Source organism: Bos indicus, chromosome 23, assembly GCF_029378745.1.
Source record: "Bos indicus isolate NIAB-ARS_2022 breed Sahiwal x Tharparkar chromosome 23, NIAB-ARS_B.indTharparkar_mat_pri_1.0, whole genome shotgun sequence".
In the NCBI taxonomy this organism is placed as follows: Eukaryota; Metazoa; Chordata; class Mammalia; order Artiodactyla; family Bovidae; genus Bos; species Bos indicus.
In genome coordinates, this window is record NC_091782.1 from 26,358,544 (window position 1) to 26,382,175 (window position 23,632).

Below are 23,632 nucleotides of genomic sequence, written 5' to 3' on the forward strand. Positions count from 1 at the left end.
CTATGCCCGGGGCTCACAAACAAAGTTGTTTAGCAGCAGTTGGGGAACAAAAGGGTGATGGGTAAAGATCAGACTCTCACACAGAGTTTAGAAAGCCCCTCCCCAGAGCCTCCCACTGTTGCCCAGCCTCGTTTCAGCCACTCTTCTGCCCTCACCCCTACACTCTCACCTTAATACTTTTCTCCTGCTCTCTTTGCTCTCCTGCCCTTGCATGGGCTCTTGGTTCTTAGAAGTCTCTCTATATCTGCCTTCCTTCTGCCTCCTTTTTCCTGGCTACCCTCCTCCTCACTTCTGAGGCCTGCTAAAGTGTCACTGCCTGCTGGAAGCTTTCTCTGACACAGTCACACAGACCGGGGCTGGGTAAGCGCTTGACTTCTGGTCATGGTGGTGGTTTATAGGCCCAGCCTTTGGAGACAGACTGCCCGGGTAAACTCACGGTGGCACTTGATGCTATGTGGCTTGGGGTAAATTACCTTCTCTTTCTATAATTCAGTTTTCCCATCTGTTAAATGGGAATGCAAGACCTAAGTGTGTTGTGAGAATGATGTGCAAAATGCTTAGCTCAGAGCAGTAAAAAAGCATGATATGTATGTCTTAATCATTACCTTTCTGCTCCTATCACACTGCTTCCTAAATGCCAAAACCTTAACCCCATTAGATTATAGGAGGGGTGTGAGGATATCTAAAAGCATATACATGTTGTTGATTAACAACGGTTATCTTTGGGTTGTGAAATCAGGATGTGTATGTGACCACATTATGTCGCTTTTTCAAAAGTGTTATGCATTGAGCCTATACTGTGTTTGACATTTAGAAAAAGGTGATAAAATATTTTAGGTAGGCAATTATTAAAAAGAATCAAAATACTCAATTATTTCTACACTATGGTTGCAAATACACGTACAGAAGCAAAGACACGAAGGAGCAGAACAAGAAAACTAATGTGTATTGGGGTGCAGATTGTGAGTAAATTAATTTTCTTTTAGAATGTCCTGGAATTTTAGCATACTATCATTTCTTTATAAATTAATTAAAATCAGGAGAACAGACATGAAGCAAAAGGGAACTTTCTCTACAAACAGAAAAGAAGGGAGAGACACGTCAAGTGAAAAAATTGCACGACGTGAGAGCTGTTGAGTTAAGTTTTATCTGGGGCAAAATGAAAACCAGAGTCCAGGAGACAGTCTATCAGAGATCTCTGACAAACTGCTCTGAAGAGGTAAGGGGGGAGGTCAGTATGTATGTCATTTTAGTGAGGAGAGCAAGGAGAGGCGGCCCCTTCAGCTAAATGTCCAATGGCTGCCTAATCCCACCAAGCAATTTACCAGCCCCGCCCTCTAACATGCCCCCTACCCCACAGTACTCCAAAATAGTCAAGGGGCCAGAAAAATCCCCCGCCAGCCAACAGGCAGAAATTTCCCTACTCCTGTACATGCACACACCTCACATTATCATGTAATAAAGTAACCTTTGGTGGCCATGGGACTCATTAACTGCTCATAGATATTCCATGAACACATACATCTAATTATAACAGACTGAATTATGGGCAGGACATGCACAGTAGAGCACCTTGTTTTACAACCTGCAACTATCAATGAAGACTGTCAGTCAATGACCCCCTGGATTATGCAAATGACCTTGCCTTAAAAACTCTGTACCTAAGCCCTCCAGGACCATCGTCTCTCTTGGTGTGGCCCACTTTTCTCTTGAGGTGTTCTCTCTGTTCTTTCTTTCAGTATTGTCAGTAAACTTTCTTGCAGTAGGTAAGACCTTAGATTCTTCTTCTTTGCATCCTTACCAAGAACTGAGGCCCAAGGGAGGAGTCGTCCTCAAACTCTCCTCCGTTAACAGAAGCAGCACTCACTGTACCTGGGCGCAGATCTGCACAGTCCAGCATCGCCCTGTGTCGTGGAGCCTCGCACAGCTTTTCAGGACAGCACACCATATACTGAGTGCATTAGTGCTGGGCAGAACGCATATTAGCACGGGCCCCATTCCCACCCAATCCTGGGTGCAGGCTTTAGCTTGGCTTTGCATTGCTTTGTATTAGCTTAGCATGTCCTTGTAGCTCACCAGTTATGGTAACTGTACATGAAGAAGTGTGGGGCTTTGAGTTCTAGGCAAAAAATTATCTCAATCACTAAGGAAACTTGGAAAGTGGCTTACCATCTCTGAACCTAATCCTTCATCAGTAAGATTACTGCGAGGCTTCAAAAGATAATATGTGTAAAATGCTTGGCATATAATTACTCAAAATTGCCCATCATCATCATCGCATGTCTGCATTTTGTGTGGATAGAGGGGAGCTATATGTACAAGTAGCACCTTAATGGCAAAAGTTTCCGCCTCCAGGGCTCAAGCGGTAGTGCTGGAGAGAGGGTGATGGGGTGGGGGTGTTTGAAACGCTGGGAGAGACTTTCCAGGTGAATTTCACAAAAAGAGGGGCAGAGCCAAGGCAAAGACAAGGCTATCAGAAATGCAATCGAAGGCAAGTCCACCCTTGGGGCATTCCTCCGAGCAGTGCTCCTCCACCTGTGGTTGTGAAAGAATTCCCCAAGGACTATAAAAGCACAGATTGTTGGGCCTCCTTGAGCAGAGGTTCTTTTTCAGCTGACTCAGGTATGGGGAGCCAAGAATGTGTATTTCTGTCCAGTCACTGGAGAAGGAAAGCTGTGGCATTCCCAGGAGGGGGACTTCTCCCCCTTAGAGACACGGATCAAGACAAAGCGAACAGTCGGCTGGCTTCTGCCCAGTATGTAAAGAGCAACCAGTTTTTTCGTTTTACAACAAGGGTTAGAAATTCCAAATTCATTTCAATAAAGTAGTCTAGAAAGAACGTCTATTTCAATATCTCTCCCTTCTGCTACACGGCTCTACTGTGGAAATAAACAATTTGAATCTCTCCAGTCATCAAATTGGTGTCTCTGTTAAAGCCAGACGCCAATGCTGTTAGGTTGAGAAGAACCACACCAGATTTGGACCCCTGGCAGGACACCCCTCCCTCCTTGGGACAAAGTGCTTGGAACTATGCAGAGGACAAAAGAGGTCACAGAGGATAAAAGAGGCCTACAAGCGTAAATGGAACAAGCTGACCCAGAGTGGAATACAAACCTGTAGGTCAAGATGTCTGTGTTGAGAAATTGGGCAAGCTGGAAAACAAAAACCAAGGTCAAAATCTTGACTGAGGAAAAGCAAGTAGATTTGATATTTTAATCCAAGCTCTTCTTTCTTATTGTCTTGAAAAATTGTTTCCTTAATTGGAACCCAGACCCCTAAGCTGCATCTGCAACACTAAGGGCAGGGACTGGCCTTGCTACTGATTTGACTTTATAAAATCAAATTAAACTGCAGAAGCGACACACTTCATAAAACTGGTATTCTTTACCTTTTTGATTATTCAGATATTACTAAATATATATACAACTTGTATAATATATCTAGTAAAAATAAAGATTAAATATATATATATACATCAATTTGGGAAAAAATACTGCAGAAAAGTTCAATTTCCTCTCACCAAGTTGCCCATCTGAAGAGAATGGGCCTTCTTACCTTTGCTGACCTCCAGTGGTACCAGCGATCGTGGTTAAAAAGAACAGAAAAAGCAGGTGGAAATAGAAGAGGGAAAAAAGGACATGCTTCTTGTGGAATGTGTGGATTGCCCCAAATATGTGTTAGTTAGAAATGCAGTTTAGGCCACTGACACGAAAACTTATTGATTGGTGGTAGTTAAATATGATTTCTTCTTAAACAAAACGCTGCCATAGTTGAAAAATTACAACTATGTCCTTAACATTTTACCTGGGAAGCAACTTGAATAAAGAATCTCAACCTAAAAAAAAAAAAAAAAAAAAAAACCAGAAGAAGAATCTCAACCTAAATTTGCAACTTAGGAACTGCCTAAATCAGAACCGAAGGCAGACCAGTAGCAGATGCTACGTGGAGGCGGCGTTGGTTTGTATCGTAAGTGCTGTTCACATCCTGTTTTGGAGTTGAAACTGGAGAAGGGTATGGACCCAAGGACAACAGTTATCAAAAGAAACCAAGGCTGCCAGGGAGATGGGGCGGTGGAGGCATTCTGTTCCACGCACTATCTCCATGGCATTGAGAGGACCAAGGCCCTCATTCTACAGCCAAGGAGATAGAGACTCAGGAAGATAAAATGTGCTTGTCATCCAGCTGGCAGAGCCAGATCCCTGGTCTTTCTGATGCTGAAGTCTGTGCTAGAGTTTCCACGTGCCTCTCACCCTCACGGAAGAAAGGAAGCAGACCATGAACTGGGGTTTGAAACTTGTACCAAGGCCACCACCACTGGGAACAAGAGAGGGTCTCAGACACAAAACAGGCAGAGACAGAGTGGGGAGGTGGACAGGGCAGCCTGGGACTTCGACTCCTGAGTAGATACGACACAGGACACGGGCAACATTTGGGACCTACTTGTGCCTAAAAAACTATTCATTGCTAATCTGAAATGCAAATTAAACTGGCCATTTTGGATTTTTATTGGCTAAATCTGCAACCCTATTCCTGAGTATCTTTTGTGTCTGGTTAGTTTGACTCAGAGGCAGTCTTGAAATTGTCCTCAATAAGCAAATGTTTATATGTGTGATACATGTTTATATGGCTCCTATATGGTATAGACAGCAGATAGGGGGTGAAAGGAGATAAAACATTCTCAAACCTGCTGAGGGTCACATTCTATGACCCATTCTTGGGGAGCCAAGAGTGTGTTTGTTTGCAAAGATGAGTAAGAATACAAGGCCGTGTCTAAAATGTCAGTGGGCACATAGATATGTGGGATCTTGTTAAGACGCAGGTTAAATTCAGCAGGTCTGGGGCTGGGCTTAAGACTTTACATTTCAGCTCCCAGGAGCTGCCCACGCTGCTGGCCCAGGGCTGCACTTCAGTGATATGCGTGAACCATGTGGGTAGTTCAGAGCACTCTGCAGATGGAGTCATTCATACTGCGATGAGCAGGAGGCAGTGGGGGCCCATGGCTGAAGTCTCAAGAATCGGTGCTTCAGACCCATCTGCTGTGTTCTGCCACAATTACAGTCAGGCTGTTGGTCTCAATCATTCACTTTTGGCAATAGACACACACAGCACCATTCGGCCAGGATTGTTGAACCAGGGATGTGCTCTCTTTTCTGTCAGCGATTTCTGCGGTGGTCAAATTGAGCACTTGTGGCCTAGTGGGGCAGAACATTTATGTTCCCACAGATACCTGTGTTAAAAGATGCAGAGAACTCATTTCATGTTTCTGCCTCTAAAGTAAAGGGACCCCTTTCCCACAATCCCACTTTCCAATGCTTAATTCTTTTTGAGTTACAGGGAGCAGGACTGAACTGTGGGGCCGACCCTCCTGCAGGAGGTCCGGGAGGTCATTTGGGAGCAGAGAGGCTTCCCTGCCCAGGACCAGCCATGAGGCTGCTGTGGATAATGAGTCTCTGTTGTTTTTGCCCTCACACCTCATATTTGGCCAACTTGGAGGCAAATGTCATCTTCAGTTCTCCACCCCTTCCAGGTTTGGAAGGAGAGAAAAACTGAAATTTATGAAGGGTCACTAGCCTGAATTCACCATTGCATTCACACACTTGTCCAATTTTTAATTTTTGTTAAATTTATTTCATTTGTATGAATAAGCATCTGTTTTTAGAGTTTATAGACAAACCAGACGCTGCAAGGGTATCTTCTTACTTTTCTTAATGTGGATGCCCTGATTAAACAGAAGATGATTTTGGAAACTGTTCAGATAATCTTTCATGTGAAAAAGGCTTTGTAATTCCATTTCCCAGGAGAGACTGGGGCTGGCCCTCCCTTTTGGCAAATATGTCCCTGGAGGTATCATCCGCTTCACTGAACTCCGGCATTCCTTCCAAACCCTGACTCTTCTGTCTGCTTCTTTCACACCTGAGTACCTAAAGCCATTCTCTATGACGCCTTCTGGAAATAATAAATGCAGCTAAATTGTACTTGTAAATTCAACCACAAAGACCTAAAAGGAAAAACAGTCCAATTAAACTAGATTATCAGATTCTTTTGCAATTGTAAAGGGACAACAAAGGCATTTAGACTATTGGGAAAGAGCAGCTACTTCTAGGTGTACATTACAGCTCTGTGAATAGGTGATCCAGCTTGAAGCGGAACTTGGGGGGCATTCTCCACACCCCCATTCACTGGACTGGTTCCTTGTTACTCACAGTCTGATGACAATGCAGGTACTTCCCAATCCTTGCGCCTCCTCTGCTACTGAGATTGACAACAAGCATTCCTGGGCTAGGCAGATCAAGATTGTTTTCAACCTCTTATTTGCTCTATGACTGCAGAAAATTACTTTAACTTCTCTGGGACCTACCTTCTAAGACAGTTGTTAAGAAGTGGAAACTGTCTAGAACAGAGCTAGAAACACAGCAGGCACTCAAAGACACTAGATATTATGATTGTTGTGTCATTGTAAATAGCAGAGGCAATGGAAAGAGAATTCAAGAGAAAACACAAAGTGGGGATAAGTGAGGTAAGCCAATTGCCCCCATATCCTCTGAAAAGGCTACTGTCTCAAGTAAATAGAAATCTAGCCAGAAGCTGACCTCTGTTTACCAGGCAGGAACTGGGGATACCCTAAAGGAGAACAAGCCACATAATCTCCCCCTGAGGACTCCCATAATTGTTATTTTAAGCAGATAAGGAGGGGAGCATTCCCAGAAAAGAGAGCCAAACATGTTCTTCTTGACATAAGAGATGCTATCTTGGGCCGAAACCATTTTGTGGTCCAAGCTTAGCCACAATGATTACCCTTGAACAGGTTTCCATGATTAATAATCTTAGGGGAAGTAAATGCAGAAACAAAGGAACAGCAGACAAGAAACAATAATTCAACGATAAGACATAGTCCCAGTTCCTTCTTAAGGGATAAAATATTATACTTTGATACATTTCTTATAGTTCTGCAAGAACTAAGGCCTCCACCCAGGTGGAATATGGTATAATAACTACCTGCTGAGAGCCCAGACTGGTTGGAACCTAAGAAATGACGATGGTGACTTTTGTGTGTGTGGCTATGCTGCAGGGCATGTGATCTTAGCTCCCCAACCAGGGATTGAACCCATACCCTTTGCCTTGGCAGTGTGGAATCTTAACTATTGGACCCATCTTAACTTAACCCGTCTTAACTAATAACGGTCTTAACTATTCCCAACATCGCGAAGTCCTGATGTTGATATTTTCTGACCCTCATGACTTCTATCAACTAAAGCCTGGTCTCTGGCAACCTCTGCCCAATCCTATGCTGAATGATCTTCTGCTCAAGCCCCTTCATGAACATGTATGCACGCTTAGCTTAAAACATCCATAATACTGCAGTTCAGGGACACACTGCTTTGGGAAAGATCCCTAGTGTTCCAGTGTTCTTCTTACTGGGAGATGGCGCAAGTAATAAATTCTTCTTTCTCCCGGGCTTTCGCTTGATTGTGTCCTTTGGTTTGACACTCACCAAGAAGGAACAACAGATGACCAATCTGTTGTGGTAGTCTGAGCGCAGGTTGGAAAAGAATTTCCAGATGCAGTATTCGAGAAGGGAGTGAGTTTATTGAGAGCAAGAAGCAGAGATAACGAAAGCACTGCAAATGCAGTGGAGACAGGGAAACCTGATGTATGGGTTATGTACATGTGTGGTAAGTCCCTTCAATCATGTCTGAGTCTTTGCAACCCCATGGACTGTAGCCTGCCAGGCTCCTCTGTCCTTAGGATTCTCCAGGCAAGAATACTTCAGTGGGTTGCCATGTCCTCCTCCAGGGGATCTTCCCAACCCAGGGATTACATCTCCTGCATTGGCAGGTGGGTTCTTTACCACTAGTACCACCTGGGAAGCCCATGTTAGTTGCTCATTCATGTCCAACTCTTTGTGACCCCACTAACTGTAGCTTGCCAGGCTCTTCTGTCCATGGAATTTCCTAGGCAAGAATACTGGAGTGGGTAGCCATGCCCTTCTCCAGGGGATCTTCCCCACCCCGGGATCAAATCTGGGTCTCCTTCATTGCAAGCAGATTCTTTACCATCTGAGCCACCAAGGAAGCCCAGGGAAGCTAGAAGGGTGGCGTTAGAAGATTGGTTAGGGTGCTATGGGGTGAATACCAGGGTGGGTATTTTTATCTAATTTGCGGTCAGGAAACCTGCTGGTGATGGTCAGGGAGGATTTTGGCATTGGTTACAATGGGGTTCAGTCAGTTCTGAAGATGACTTTGGTTCTGGGCTCTGCATCTGTGGGCTCTGCATCTTGGTACAAGGCCTTGCACCTATGACCTCAGTATGGGACTCCACAAAATCTGACTCCAGGTGGGCTCTATTCCTTTAGCTCTAACCCTTGTGTTCTATAGCCTGTGCTTAGTCATGCTGATTCTGCACCGTCTATAAAAGAATGTTGCCTGTAACATGAAGTACGCAGGATAGCCCATTCTCAAGGCTCTGACCTTTAAAGTATGATGATTTTCCATTCACAGAGATAAAATTTTATAGAACAGAGAACAACATTTGTCTCCTTGGAGATTTATGGGAACACTGTGACCAGACCTACATAGACAGCTGCAAGAACAAAGGCTTTTACCTCCCTCTTGGGGTCTGGTCAGCACCAAGGAGTTTGTAATCACCAGCCACACTCCCATCCCCCTTTAGTATAAAAGAACCCTGCATTCTAACTCAGATAAGATGGTTCTTTGGGAAAATAGTTCACCATCTTCTGGTCTGCTGGCTTTCCAAATAAAGTCCCTGTTCCTTGCCCCAACACCTCATCTCTCGATTTATTGATCTGTTGTGGGGTGAGCAATAGGAACTTGACACATAACAGTAACACCATGACCACTACTAGGAAAACGAATCAGTCCCCTTTTCCTGCTGCTGAAATTCGGCCTCTGTTCACCAGTGCCAAAAAGAGATGCAGAGTCAGAGTTTTGGGTGAAATAGAAAAGAGTAGCTTTTATTGCTTTGTCAGGCAAAGGGGGCCACAGTTAGCTAACACCCTTAAGACTGTGTGACCCACCTTGGAGGGGGAAGTGAGTTTTATAGTGTTCAAGGATCAGGGAGTAATCAGCTCATGGATAATTCTTGGATTGATTGGCCACAAGGTAAAGTTTCAAGCATCATCAGTTTTCTGATTTCAACCAGTTTTGGGTCTACATTCTTGTGGTCAGCAGTTTTCACCTGGATGGGTCTGCTTCCTGAAAAAACAATTTAGGAACGTGTGTCAGGCCTTTATCTAATCTTTCAGGGAGCTGTGAGTTTGGGGATTCTGCTATGTGGCAGAATGATAGTCCAAATTGTTACCAGTTCCCTAGTCTAATAGCTATTCTTTGTTTCTACCTCTTCCCATTTCCCAATCATTAACTCTTGGCTCAGCATTTTACTTCAAAAGACAAGGACACAGGGGCTTGCCACAGCTTCATTCCCAACCTGGGCCACAGGTCTGGAGGACCTGCTTGTTAGAATTCCCTCACCAGAGGCTGAGCCAAGCAAGGAGGTCCCTGCAGGCCTGGACTCAATGCTATCAGAGACCATGCTGAGGAATGAGATGGGATAATCGCTCCCCAACAGTATCTGGATCTGTTTTACAATGTGTTTGTGCTTGTGTTTTATGTCATCTGTTGTTAACGTTGGAAGAAAAAGTGTCTTGGCCCTGGCAGGAGCAAGCCTGGCTTCTCACCCTCAACCCAGTCCCAGGTCTGGGAATCTTGGTCCTTGGGCTTCTCAGGGCCTGAATTTCCTCACCTGGGCAGATGCAAATGATCATATGTCTCTTGGAAGGTTGCTGAAAGGATAAAATCGTTAATGGATATAGATCTCCTGGAAGACAGCCTGGTCTGCAGAAAATGCCTGGTAGGTGTTCTTTTTTCTCATGACCTTTGTCTGGAGCAATCTCTAACCTCGAGGCAGTATAGTTGGGCCCTGAGGGACCCTTGATCCCTGATACATCTGTACCTATTTCTGATCTTGAAATCCCTTTTTGATCGGATAATGCTTTTACCACAGTTAAATATGAGGCATAAAGGACACACTGCAGAGAGAGGTAACGTAAATCTGAGAACTAATTGTGAAGGGGAAAAGGGCTGTAGTTAGAAAATCCAGGAAGAACAGGATCCTAGCTGGCTTCTTTGACATGGATGGCTGTGTGCACAGGGTCCTGCAACCCAGGGTCTGTGTCAGCTCCATGGGTCCTGAAACACTGCTGCATCCTGTGTCAAGTGCCTCTGGGGGTCACACAGCAGGAGGGAAGTTCACCTTTGTTAAAAACAAACAAGACAGAATTTTCCCTGATAGTCCAGTGGTTAAGACCCCGTGCTCCCAATGAAGGAGGCATGGGTTTGATCCCTGGCTGGGGAAACTAAGATCCCATATGTGGCACTGTGCGGCCAAACACAAATAAATAATAAAAACAACCCCCCTCTCCCAGCCCTGCAAAAGAACAGGAAAGAAAACAAGACAGCTTTGAAAAAGAATGACATTCTGACACATGTTGCAACATGGATGAACTTTGGAAACATTATGCAAAGTGAAAGAGACCCAAAAGGACAAATTATATATGATTCCACCTGTTACTGAACCAAACTTGGATCTGTTGGCTTTTGAGCAGTAAAGCCAATCTACTGACACTGGGTTGTGGGGAAGAAAAGTGCAGTGCTTATTTTAAGGCACCAGAGGAGTCTAGGATAACTCATGCTCCAAAGGCCTGAACTCCCCAATGGGTTTCAAGGAGGCTTTTTAAAAAAAATTTATTTGGCTGTGCTGGGTCTTAGCTGCAGGACACTGCCTCTCAGTGGTTAAGACTCTGCTCCCAATGCAGGGCACCAGTGTTCGATTCCTGGTCAAGGAAGTAGATCCTAAAGTGAGGCATTTTTAAAGGCCAGGTGAGAAAGGAGAGTCCCAAGGTGTGTGATCAACTCGTGTACAATTTTCGGATTGACTAATGGTAAGATATAGGGTTGTGTCACAGAGATTAACATTATCAACCCTCAGCCTCCAGTAAGTCTGAGGATTAAGGGCTCATGGTCATAAGTAGTTAATGTCTTCCATTTGGTGAAGGTTTTAGCATCTGTAAAACAACTCGGGAAAAAATGCATCAGAAACTATTAGTTAGTTACTTCAGATAGGAATTAAGCAGAGAACCTGGGGGAGAGGGTGTCTGTCCAGGGAAGTCCCTACAGGGTCTTGTTCTGTTACACACTCCACGACAACCCACTCCAGTACTCTTGCCTGGAAAATCCCATGGACGGAGGAGCCTGATAGGCTGCGGTCCATGGGGTCGCTGGGGGTCGGACACAACTGAGCAACTTCACTTTCACTTTTCACTTTCATGCATTGGAGAAGGAAATGGCAACCCACTCCAGTGTTCTTGCCTGGAGAATCCCAGGGACGGGGGAGCCTGGTGGGCTGCTGTCTATGGGGTCGCACAGAGTTGGACATGACTGAAGTGACTCAGCAGCAGCAGCAGCAGCAGTGAGGCACCTAGAATAGGAAAACTCATGGAAACAGAAAACATAATAGTGTTTTCTATTAATAATACTATTAATTTCTATTAATAATTAATAATTCTAATAATACCCCAGGGCTGGGGCGGGGGAGCTGGGGAGTTATTAATGGGTGTATAGTTTCAGTTTGGGATGATTAAAATTTTCTGGGAATGGATAATGTGATGGTTCTGATTCTCTGTATGCTGAGGCCCAAACAAATAAATAGGCTTTAACTGCAATAGGGGAGATTCATAGCCACCCAGAGGAGACATTCTCATTTGTCAAAATTCCAGACTCCTGAAACGGGAGAGCGAGGTTGGTACCAGGATCTCCAATCAGCATCCCCTGGGGGAGAGGACAGGGACCCACAAGGCCCTGCCCTCTGTCTCTGGGGACAGGCTGAGTCAATGACCTTCACTTGCGCTTCTCTTTCTGTCCGAAGCTAAGATTCACAGGTGTGGGGGGAGAAGAGGTAGGATCTCGAATGTTTCTCAGGGGGTCGTTGTGATCTCCGAGGCTCACTTGCTTGGGCACCCAGTTACCCTACTAGTTTGCATAGCAGGCGCTGAGCCCAAAGAGAGCCTTGTAGGGAAGGAATTACAACAAAGGCATGAAGTTGCACTTAATGGGATTACCACGCAATGAAAATTGTTCTGACATCAAGGCTGAGCTTTTGTCAGTACCCTTGGGGAACATGCCAGGTTGGGCTCAAGCCTAGGGCTTGTGTTCAAAACCCATGAAGCAAAACAAGGCAAAACCAGCTTGGAGCCAAGGGAACCCAACCACGTGATGCTCTGCTTCTCAAGGCAGGTGCCAGGGCAAGGAGTGAGGACCCAGGAAGTGGTTGTTTTTAAAAACAATCTAATGAGGAAAGGATTTTATCTTTCAGTGTAAAAAACCTTCCAAATAGAATTACTTATCAAGACCGTGCAATGATCATTAAAAGAAACTGGGTCATAGTTTTGAATATTCCCCACATAATTTCTTTTTCTTTTTCCTTAATTTCTATCAGGTCAGACTCTTGGCTTTGGCGGAAGTCAGAGGAAGAAGTCATCGCACACACACAGGGCCAGGCTTCTCCTGAGTACCCATCGTTCCCTCTCTTCTTCACCATCTTTTGGCCATGGCTGCCCAGATCAGGGATGAGAAGAGGGCCATTTGCTAAATGTGATCCCTAGGTTGAGCTTTGACTGACAGGGAGCAGGGTCTCAGGCTCCAGCTTGACTGGGCGGGGGTGCTGACTGGCCTGGATTGTCATAACTGATGAGCAGTCTGTCCTCTGAAAGGGCAGGAGGAAAGGAAGGGACAGGATGTAGCATGGGAATGGTCATGTCCTGTGGTGGTCCTGAGGAAACTGCAAGAAGTCTGATGAGTCATTAAGTCATTTCACAAGTAAGGTCATGTACCGAGGTGTACACGCAGAAACAGATCCAGTGTGTAGCCTGGGCAGACATCCCAGTAGCAGTTGAGGGCTTGTGAAGTTGTCTACCCGAAGTCATTGGCAGGGGCTCTGCTCCAGACCAGAGACTCCCATCCCCACGGAGAAGGCTTGGAACATCACCCTAAATAGCTCTTCATCCCTCCCTCAACAGAGCCCTGGACTGGGGTTGATTTTCAAATTTCACAACTTGGGAACTTAATAATCACCTTTAAAGAAAGTATATCAAGGCTAGGGAAACTTTGGTCAATTTGTGTAATTATTCATCGGTTATGCTTCTGTGTGGCTCAGATGGTAAAAAATCTGCTTGCCAGTGAGGGAGACCCAGGTTCAATCCCTGGATCAGGAAGATCCCCTGGAGAAAGGAATGGCAACCCACTCCAGTATTCTCTGGAGAATCCATGGACAGAGGTGCCTCGTGGACTACATACAGTCCATGGGGTCACAAAGAGTCAGACACAACTGAGTAACTAGTTTAACTAACACTGCATCTAATCTCAGTGTCTCTGTAGTTGGAATTGTTCAACCAAGGAAAAACCTAGCCTCAGGTGTCTCTGTTAAGTAGAATAAGGTTGTCTAATTGTCCACGATTTTTCCATGGCTGTAAAATGTTTTCTGGACCCTCTCTGTCCCCCATGCTTCCTCTTAGGATTAACTAGTGTCAACATCATCTTACTCCTGATTTGTCATTTGCCACTTTTTTCTGTCCCCAATACTCAGAATCATTGTGGGTGTTGGAGAGATCCTGCCCTCTCAAATCACCACTCACTGGCTTCCCTTGTGGTTCAACTTGTAAAGAATCTGCCTGCCATGTGGGAGACCTAAGTTCAATACTTGGGTTGGGAAGATTCCCTGGAGAAGGGAAAGGCTACCCACTCCAGTGTTCTGGCCTGGGGAATTCCATGAGGTCACAAAGAGTCGGACACCACTGAGTGACTTTCACTTCCACTTCCCTTAATGGTCCCGGTGTAGATGCAGAAAGCAAGAACAGTGCCCTCTGTAAGCCTCTGCCTGAAGAATTTTATATCAGGGTGTGTTGACTGTGTTAATCACTCAGTTGTGTCTGACTGAGAAGGCAGATTGTTAACCATCTGAGCCATCAGAGAAGCTCTTGTTTTTTTGTGTTTTTTTTTTTTGTATCAACTTCCTCTTTATTTACTCAGAGTAGTAATTTAATAAAAGTTGTAACCATCATCCACAATTGACAAGCTTAAAAATTTATCACACATCAGAATGGCTTTTTTTTTTTAATTGCATTTACTTGGCATTTGCTGCTGATGGCAATATGGTTTTGTTCTTTTTGGACACGTTACTCCTAGAATCTACACTTGGATTACTTAGAATCTACACTTAGATTGCTCCTAGAATCTACACCATTTGCTTTGCTTCACGACAGGAGCCAGTGCTGCAACTGGTTCATTAGTCTGCCATTGTAAGACTGCTGCCTTTAGAACTGCAAGATGTTCCTGACAACCTCAACATAGTGGCTATCTGGGGGCGGCTTCCTCTGACTCCCAGGCTGCAGGAACTTCTTAATGGTAGGAATGTTGCTGATTCTTGTCTTAAATTCCTGAAATGAGAAATAGTAAAATCAGGCTCTTAAGAGCAGTCACAATTTTTAAGGGAGCCCAAAACTTTGTTACAAGAGGTGGAAAGCTTAGATCCTCAATTGGTGACGCCTAGAATGTTGAATCCAAGTCAATCCCTTGAAACATGTTTGCTGGGTATTCCTGAGAAAGTAATACAACTGCAGGCCTGTTTGGCATAAGTAAAATTTTCTTAGTGAAAAATCATTAACACCATTAGGTAGTGCATATCAATAACTCTAGAAATTCATATTTTTTGAAGTATCAGTTCCTTTCTAAAAATTAATTATACGAGAATAAGTAAGAGTGTGAGATAACTATAAGAATGTTACCACAATGAAAAATTGGAAATAATTTATATTTCTCGGAAAATAAAACTATATATAAATTATGTTATATCCCTAAAAGAAATAGGTCAGTAATTTAAAATGATGTTTTAGATATAAAAGAAAAGAGGAAGATCCCTGTATTGACAGGGATTGAACTGCATTGCATTGTTTAGTTTAAAAAAAAATAGCCCAGGGTAGAACATAATATACACAATTTTCCATTTTGTGTGAGAAAGTGGCAGGAGGGGAGACAAATATATAATTCATATTTCCTTGTATCTGCATAAACACTGGATGGGCACACAGGAGCCAATAAAAGAGATTATAGAGGTGAGAATGTAGGAGGGCAGTGGTGAGAATGAAATTTCATTTTATAAGTTCTGATTTTTCAAAAAGATGTGACTCTACTGCCTAATAAAAGAAAAGAAAATTAGATTGCAGAAGAATATGCATTGACTGTAAATATATTTATGATAAATTAAAAAATGTTACAAGCAGGCCACAGAACAATATTTAGCATGACACCATTTGGGGGGAAAATGTAAAATAAGACGTCAGGAAGTCTAATGCAGAACCATTTGGTTGGTAGGATTATAGGTCTTTTTTTGGGGGGGGAGGTTTATATAAATGCGTATGTACTTTTTTTTTGTTATTAAAAAATGTTGCTCTGGAACTTCCCTGGTGGTCTGGTGGTTAAGACCTTGCACTTGCATTGCAAATGCACAGGTTCGATCCTTGGTCAGGGAACTGAGATCCCACATGTTGTGTGGCAAAGCCAAAAAATAAAAAATGCTATTCTTGAAGTACAAAACCTATGGTCACCTAATAGAGAAAATCTTTGTAAGGAACTGAAACAGAAGCTAGGTAAGGTCTGGCAGTGTCAGGATTCAGAGAGAGGTCTGAGGACTAGCAGTGTGGTAGGAGAGAGGCAGGCACATAGGCACACAGACACACACACACACCCTTGTGTGTGTGTTAGTCGCTCAGTTGTCCTGACTGATCAGAGGCGGTACCCTCTCAGCAGAGGCTCTGAGCAATTGAGGGCCTGCATAGCATCAGGTGTTCAAGCTGGATTTAGAAAAGGCAGAGGAACCAGAGATCAAATTGCCAACATCCATTGGATCATTAAAAAAGCAAGAAAGTTCCAGAAAAACATCTACTTCTGCTTTATTGACTATGACAAAGCCTTTGACTGTGTGGATCACAACTGTGGAAAATTCTTCAAGAGATGGGAATACCAGACCACCTGACCTGCCTCCTGAGAAATCTGTATGCAGGTCAAGAAGAAACTGGACATGGAACAACAGACTGGTTCCAAATCAGGAAAGAAGCACATCAAGACTGTATATTATCACCCTGTTTATTTAACTTATATGCAGAATACATCATGAGAAATGCTGGACTGGATGAAGCACAAGCTAAAATCAAGATTGCTGTGAGAAATATCAGTCACCTGCATATATTCCAGATATGCAGATGACACAATCAAGGAAGAACTAAAAAGCCTCTTGATGAAAGTGAAAGAGAGTGAAAAAGTTGGCTTAAAACTCAACATTCATAAAATGAAGATCATGGCATCTGGTCCCATCACTTCATGTCAAATAGATGGGGAAACAATAGAAACAGTAACAGACATTATTTTGGGGGGCTCCAAAATCACTGCAGATGATGACTGTAGCCATGAAATTAAAAGATGCTTGCTCCTTGGAAGAAAAGTTATGACCAATCTAGACAGCATATTAAAAAGCAGAGACATACTTTGCCAACAAAGGTCCACCTAGTCAAAGCTATGGTTTTTTCAGTGGTCATGTATGGATGTTGAGAGTTGGACTATAAAGAGGCTGAGCGCTAAAGAATTGATGCTTTTGAACTGTGGTGTCAGAGAAGACTCTTGAGAGTCCCTTGGACTGCAAGGAAGAGCCAACCAGTCCATCCTAAAGGAAATCAGTCCTGAATATTCATTGGAAGGACTGATGCTGGAGCTGAAACTCCAATACTTTGGCTACCTGATGTGAAGAACTGACTCATTGGAAAAGGCCCTGATGCTGGGAAAGTTTGAAGGCAGGAGAAGGGGATGACAGAGGATGAGATGGTTGGATGCCATCACCAACTCAATGGACATGAGTTTGAGTAAGCTCTGGGAGTTGGTGATGGACAGGGAAGCCTGGCGTGCTGCAGTCCATGGGGTCGCAAAGAGTCGGACACAACTGAGTGACTGAACTGACTGGACAGATAGCATCAGGGGGAGGAAAAGGGACAAAGTGGTCTGGTAGGAGCTGGAGAGGAAAACAACACAAGCAGACCCATCAGCCAGGAAGAACATTCAAAGCACCACAAAAAACGGAAAGCATTAAATGTTCATGGTAGAAATTAAAATCTTCCTTCTCCCTCCATAAGGTTTTACTTCCTAATCATCCTATTCTGTGAGCAGGAGACAATTACCAAAATGAGTGAAGTAATGATTTTTAAAACAGTCTTTTAACCTTTCTTTTGAGATTGGCCAGGGGGCATATTTTGTTTCAGTCTTTGTGTCTGTTCGTGTTTCCCTGGACTCTGGGTGGATGCTAAAACTCTACCTTTAGCAGAGGGAAATCGGAAAGAACAGAAGCATCAAGTTCTTCCATTGTTAAAATAGCTTCCAGGAGCTGTATGTCTGCCCAGCTAAATTTGTTGCCAACGAGAAAATCCTCTCCGTGGTCTTTCAAAATCTACAGAAAGAAAAATAAAGAATATCAAATAAAACTAAAGACTATTTTGCCTGGCTAAACACTTAACAAAAGCATGGGGTTTTTTGTATAGATCAAATTTACTTAAGAATCTTTTTCTTGATAATCTCCAAGAATGCTTGCAAGGAGAGAATGAAACTAACACCTTTATGTGTGTGTGTTAGTCACTCAAGTCGTGTCTGACTCTTTGGACCCCGTGGACTGTAGCCTACCAGGCTCCTCTGTCCACGGAATTCCGCAGGCAAGAGTACTGGAGTGGGTAGCCATTCCCCTCTCCAGGGAAGCTTTCTGACCCAGGAAGATTGCTGGATCGAACCCACATCTGTGAGAATCACACGGCTGAACGACTAACACCCTTATACATTGTCGTAATCCACACAATCTTCTTGGAAATTTGATAGTGATGATCAAGACAATTTGGGTGGTGAAGTGCTGGAGTGGAACTCCTGTTGTGAGCCTAGAGCTGGCTGTACCCACCAGCATAGAAGACATAAAGGTCATAATTAACTAGAATCTGGCTACTACACCACAGATAAGGTACCAGTGGGATACCAGAAGCTCAAACATGAGCCTTTTCACCATCCAGTGAAAAATGAATATAAAAATTCCTCAGGTGCTGCTTTGAGTAGCAGATGTAAAAAACACAACTTTATTCCATGAATAAGGAACAAAGGTAAATTTGTTGTTACTCAGTCACTCAGTCATGTCCAACTCTTTGTGACCCCATAGACTGCAGCATGCCAGGCTTCCCTGTCCTTCACCACCTCTTGGAGTTTGCTCAAACTCATATCCATTGAATCGATGATGCCATCCAACCATCCCATCCTCTGTCATCCCCTACTCCTCCTGCCCTCAATGTTTCCCAGCATCAGGGTCTTTTCCAATGAGTCTGCTCGTTGCATCAGGTGGCCAAAGTATTGAAGCTTCAGCTTCAGCATCAGTCCTTCACTGACCTTGGTTTATTCCAATTTTGTTTGGTTAGAGGTTCCATAATTTTACGTCATTTATTTGGGAATCCTTATTAAAGTTTTGGTCCAAATGCAGTACAGCACTAACACAGCTTCTGCCTTTTAAGATGTCAGTCTTTACTCTTATCAGCAATAGGGAACGTCACTGTCCCCGATCCCTGCAGCCTGGGAGGTAGACCAGGGGACTTGCTGCGCTGTGTACGCCCCTCCCCCAATTCTCGCCCGCCCCTACCCCCACTGCCGCCTGGGCTCAGGGGCAGGACCCGGGGGGCGGGGACTTGGGAGAGTCACCCTCGTAGATGTCAGCCCTGCCCTGCTCCCCTGGAGGACCTGACTCCCAGCTGTCGCAGACCCTCACGCTGGGTCTCACTGCCTCGGCCAAACTGGATCCCCGCAGCCTACCTTTTCAAAGACGGGGAAGTACCGGGTTTTAGCTTTCTTCACGGCTAAAGCCAGGCTCTCCTCTTTTTCCTCCGGGGGTTTGAACGCAGCCAGCGCCACCATCAGCATGAGATCCAGGGTGCCGTCGGCGTACATGTCGATCCTGACAAAACAGTGGAACTCTCAATCCAAGAGAAACCTTTGTGTGAGGGGTTTCCTGATCCACTACTTTTTTTTGGTGTGACTAGCAAATATGGAAAACTCAGCAGTGGCCACAGGACTGGAAAAGGTCAGTTTTCATTCCAATCCTAAAGAAAGGCAATGCCAAAGAATGCTCAAACTACCGCACAATTACGCTCATCTCACATGCTAGTAAAGTAATACTTAAAATTCTCCAAGCCAGGCTTCAGCAATACGTGAACCGTGAACTTCCAGAAGTTCAAGCTGGTTTTAGAAAAGGCAGAGGAACCAGAGATCAAATTGTCAACATCCGATGGATCATCGAAAAAGCAAGACAGTTCCAGAAAAACATCTATTTTTGCTTAATTGACTATGCCAAAGCCTTTGACTGTGTGGATCACAATAAACTGGAAAATTCTGAAAGAGATGGGCACACCAGACCACTTGACCTGCCTCTTGAGAAACCTGTATGCAGGTCAGGAAACAACAGTTAGAACTGGGCATGGAACAACAGACTGTTTCCAAATAGGAAAAGGAGTACGTCAAGGCTGTATATTGTCATCCTGCTTATTTAACTTATATGCAGAGTACATCATGAGAAACACTGGGCTGGAGGAAGCACAAGCTGGAATCAAGATTGCCAGGAGAAATATCAATAACCTCAGATATGCAGATGACACCACCCTTAGGGCAGAAAGTGAAGAACTAAAGAGCCTGTTGATGAAAGTGAAAGAGGAGAGTGAAAAAGTTGGCTTAAAGCTCAACATTCAGAAAACTAAGATCATGGCATCCGGTCCCATCATTTCATGGCAGATAGATGGGGAAATGGTGCAAACAGTGGCTGACTTTACTTTTCTGGGCTCCAAAATCACTGAAGATGGTGGTTGCAGCCATGAAATTAAAAGACGCTTACTCCTTGCAAGGAAAGTTATGACCAACCTAGACAGCATATTAAAAAGCAGAGACATTACTTTGCCAACAAAGGTCCGTCTAGTCAAGGCTATGGTTTTTCCAGTGGTTATGTATAGATGTGAGAGTTGGACTATAAAGACAGCTGAGTGCCAAAGAATTGATGCTTTTGAACTTTGGTGTTGGAGAAGACTCTTGAGAGTCCCTTGGACTGCAAGGAGATCCAACCAGTCCATCCTAAAGATCAGTCCTGGGTGTTCATTGGAAGGACTGATGTTGAGGCTGAACCTCTAATACTTTGGCCACCTGATGTGAAGACCTGCCTCATTGGAAAAGACCCTGATACTGGGAAAGATTGAGGGCAGGAAGAGAAGGGGACGACAGAGGATGAGATGGTTGGATGGCATCATCAACTCAACGGACATGGGTTTGGGTGGACTCTGGGAGCTGGTGATGGACAGGGAGGCCTGGCATGCTATGGTTCAATGCGGTCGCAAAGAGTCAGACACGACTGAGCAACTGAACTGAACTGAACTGAGATATTGGAACAGATGACTTATTTTTTTTTTAATTATTGAAGTAGAATTGATTTACAGTATTGTGCTAGTTTCAAGTGTACAGAAAAGTGATTCAGTTATAAGTACATAAGATATATTTATTTTTTCCTTATAGGTTATTACAAAATATTGAGTATAATTTGTGATAGGTCCCCTGAACAGGTCCCCGACAACAAATCCAGGAAAATTTTTACTGTTGCAAGTCTTCATTTTAAGTTTACTCATTTCCTGTAAAAGTGCAGTATTCCTGGGAGAAAGAACCCAGCCATGCTCAGCCAGGCCTAGCACAGTGCATAGCACAGACTGGATCCCTGTGGTGTAGAAATGCAAAAAAAAGGCCACAAATCTTCACTCTTCAGTATTTGTGGTAAAGCTTGGCAGCTCTTCCATTAGTAGATGGCGTCTGCTGCTTGGGCTGACCTCATGACTCAATTTGACCACTAGAATGATGTCCCAGTTCTGAGCCCAGAAGCTAACAGCCTGTGTGCTTTCTGAGAACCCTACCTGGCTGCAATCAGAACAAGCTCAGGAAAAGAGGACAAGAGACAGGTGGCCACTTGCTCACCAATTGATGGTCAGCCAGCACCCCAACTAGATTCTCCTTGCTGACTACCAGGTGACCACAGACCTAGGAGTGAGTCCAGCCAAGATACATCAAGCCTGGCCTGAAAATGCTGACACCCAGATGACCCGTTGACTGGTGGCATTGTTTAGTCACTCGGTCGTATCCAACTCTTTTGCGACCCCATTGACTGTAGCCTGCCACACTTCTCTGTCTATGGGATTTCCTAGGCAAGAATTCTGGAGTGCGTTGTCATTTCCTTCTCCAGGGGATCTTCCTGGAGGATCAAGGATCAAGGATCAAGCCCAAGTCTCCTGCATTGCCAAGCAGATTCTTTACTGAGCCACCAAGGCTTCCCCCATAGACCAGTGAGCAATAACAAGTCCTTGCTGACTTAAGTCCCTGGGCTTCAGGGTGACATGTTATACAGCATTATTTGCAGTAATAGGTCATTGATACAATGCTCAATATTTGTTTTCTGAGTCAGTCATTGCCACCATTGTGCAGAGTAGTTTATGAGATCATTTTATGAAAACACACTTTGTTAGGAGTGGGGAGAGAATATGAGAATGTCAAATGCAGACCATTGTGAAGAGTAGAAGGGGCGTCCAGGAGCAGGTGTTCAGAGCATACCCAAGACATACGGGGTAGCACAAGCATCTCCCCTTGTCTCCTCCTCTCCCTCCAGGCTGAAAGGCTGCATCTGATCTGAGTCTCCGTATAGGAAGACAGAGCTTGGAGAAGAACCAAGTATTGGCACGGGCACTCTGGTACCTGACTGTCTCCTTCAGGTCCTTCCCATGCAAGTTGTACTTGGCAGCAAGGTAGCTGAGGATGGCTCTTGTCTGTGTCAGCTCCATTCCATCAATTTCAACCAGAGGCACCTGGCCGAAAAGCAGGCGTCCGTCTGTGGTTTGAGCGAAGAGATTAGGTTAAGAGACTCTCCCTCTATGGTTTTGGTCAGCCTACGGGAGGATCCACTTCTAATTTTGTTGAGTAATTCTTAGTTTTCATCCAAAGGGGTGAGTTTAAGACCCCGGTTGTTGAGGAAATGCCTACCATTTGTTTAATGGAAAATGTGAGATTTGCTTGATAGGTACATGGGTTTTTGCACGTTGGTTAATCATGGTTATTTAAGGCTTTCTACATTTGCTCTGACTGTATTATAGTATCAGTGTTTTTGGTTTTCAAAGTTTCAGGTGTATCAGAATCACCTGGAAGAGGTGGTTGTTAAAAATACTCACCCCACCCTCCAGATACTCTGATTCAGGGATGGAGTCTGAATTCTTTAAAAAGTACAACAGGTATCACTCTAGGTCTGCATGGCAATGGGATGGATGTGACAGCAAGAACCCAGGTCCCAGGCCCATATGTTAGCTTTGGCCCTTCGAGCCCTGTGACTTTAAATAAATGACTTATCTGAGCTCCAGTTTCCTTTTCTCTAAAATAGCTGTAATATCCATCGAGCAGGATTTTGAAAAGATGAAATATCATAACATAAGTATAACACTGAATACTGTCAACAATCAAGGTTCAGTAAAATCAAATTTTTCTTCTTTCTGAGTGAACTGCCTGTATAAATAATTTATTTAAAGATGTACTTTTTCATGGGGTCTTGAAGGAATGAATAGCCTTTAAATTTTCATAAACACCTGTACATTAATGAGAATAAGGAATTTTACCCAGAATAGGAGTCAGATTTCACTAGTGCACTGGCAAAGGCCACAGTTAATCTCCCCAGCTTCCAATAATTGACCTAATGAGACGTGGGAACGTGGTGGCAGAGAGCTAGCACAGGCACCACTGGCAGCTTTCCAGGGAGCCAGTGTCCCTGTCTTTTGGGGGTGATGGAGGACTTTAGACACATCTTTAACTTCTCCGAGCCTGTTTTCTGATCTGTAACAGTATCTGTTCTGCCCATTTTACTGAGTTTCTTTGGGCAAGCTCGTACTTCAGAAATATCAATACTATTTTTAGCGGAGAGACTACTAAACCTCCATTTCCTGAGACAGTTCTACATTTGTCCAAAACTGAATAAACATCTAAAGCTGAGCTCTGTGTTGCTGTTTATGAATGATGCAAACAGCCGTTAGAAATGATCCCTGCTTCTAGGAGCTGATGATCCTCTTCGGAAGAATTGAAGAAAATCTCAGATCAAGAACACAGGAGAGGACCTTTGAGATCATTTAGTTCAGTTTGTTCATATTACGGACAATGCACTGTGGAGGCCAGTGGGGCAAAGTGACTTGCTCGGACCCAGAGAGGACAGCTAAGCCAGCAGAAGGGGGCCTCCTGACTCCCAGTCCAGTGCTCTCTCGGGACTGCTCACAGATGGCAGCAATGCCCAGGAGGCTGTCCTCAACAGCCTCACAGACCCAGCGAGGGATGGAGGGTTCCCTAGGATTTCCTGCATTTCTAGGGAATACTAGGAGTGCCAGGGAAATCCCTGGCATTTCCTGCCAGATTGATCATGGAGGAGTTTATACAACAACATCCAT

The 23,632-nt window shown here is 44.2% G+C and overlaps 1 protein-coding gene and 1 long non-coding RNA gene across 2 annotated transcripts in view; one reads left to right on the forward strand and one right to left on the reverse strand.

Moving 5' to 3' along the window:
• On the forward strand, positions 1–23,186 carry LOC139178968 (uncharacterized). The gene is made up of 2 exons (XR_011563417.1): positions 1–9,867; positions 12,511–23,186. It is a non-coding gene; the product is annotated as an uncharacterized lncRNA (long non-coding RNA).
• The window catches only part of LOC109577230 (glutathione S-transferase A4-like), a 26,079-nt gene continuing 16,621 nt past the window's right edge, over positions 14,175–23,632 (reverse strand). Inside the window, exons 4-7 of the mRNA XM_019986073.2 lie at positions 21,909–22,041; positions 18,948–19,089; positions 17,428–17,559; positions 14,175–14,506 (exon numbers count right to left, since the gene is read on the reverse strand). Coding sequence (XP_019841632.2) covers positions 14,384–14,506; positions 17,428–17,559; positions 18,948–19,089; positions 21,909–22,041 — 530 coding nt within the window. The 3' untranslated portion in view covers positions 14,175–14,383. The remainder of the gene's footprint in view (positions 14,507–17,427; positions 17,560–18,947; positions 19,090–21,908; positions 22,042–23,632) is intronic.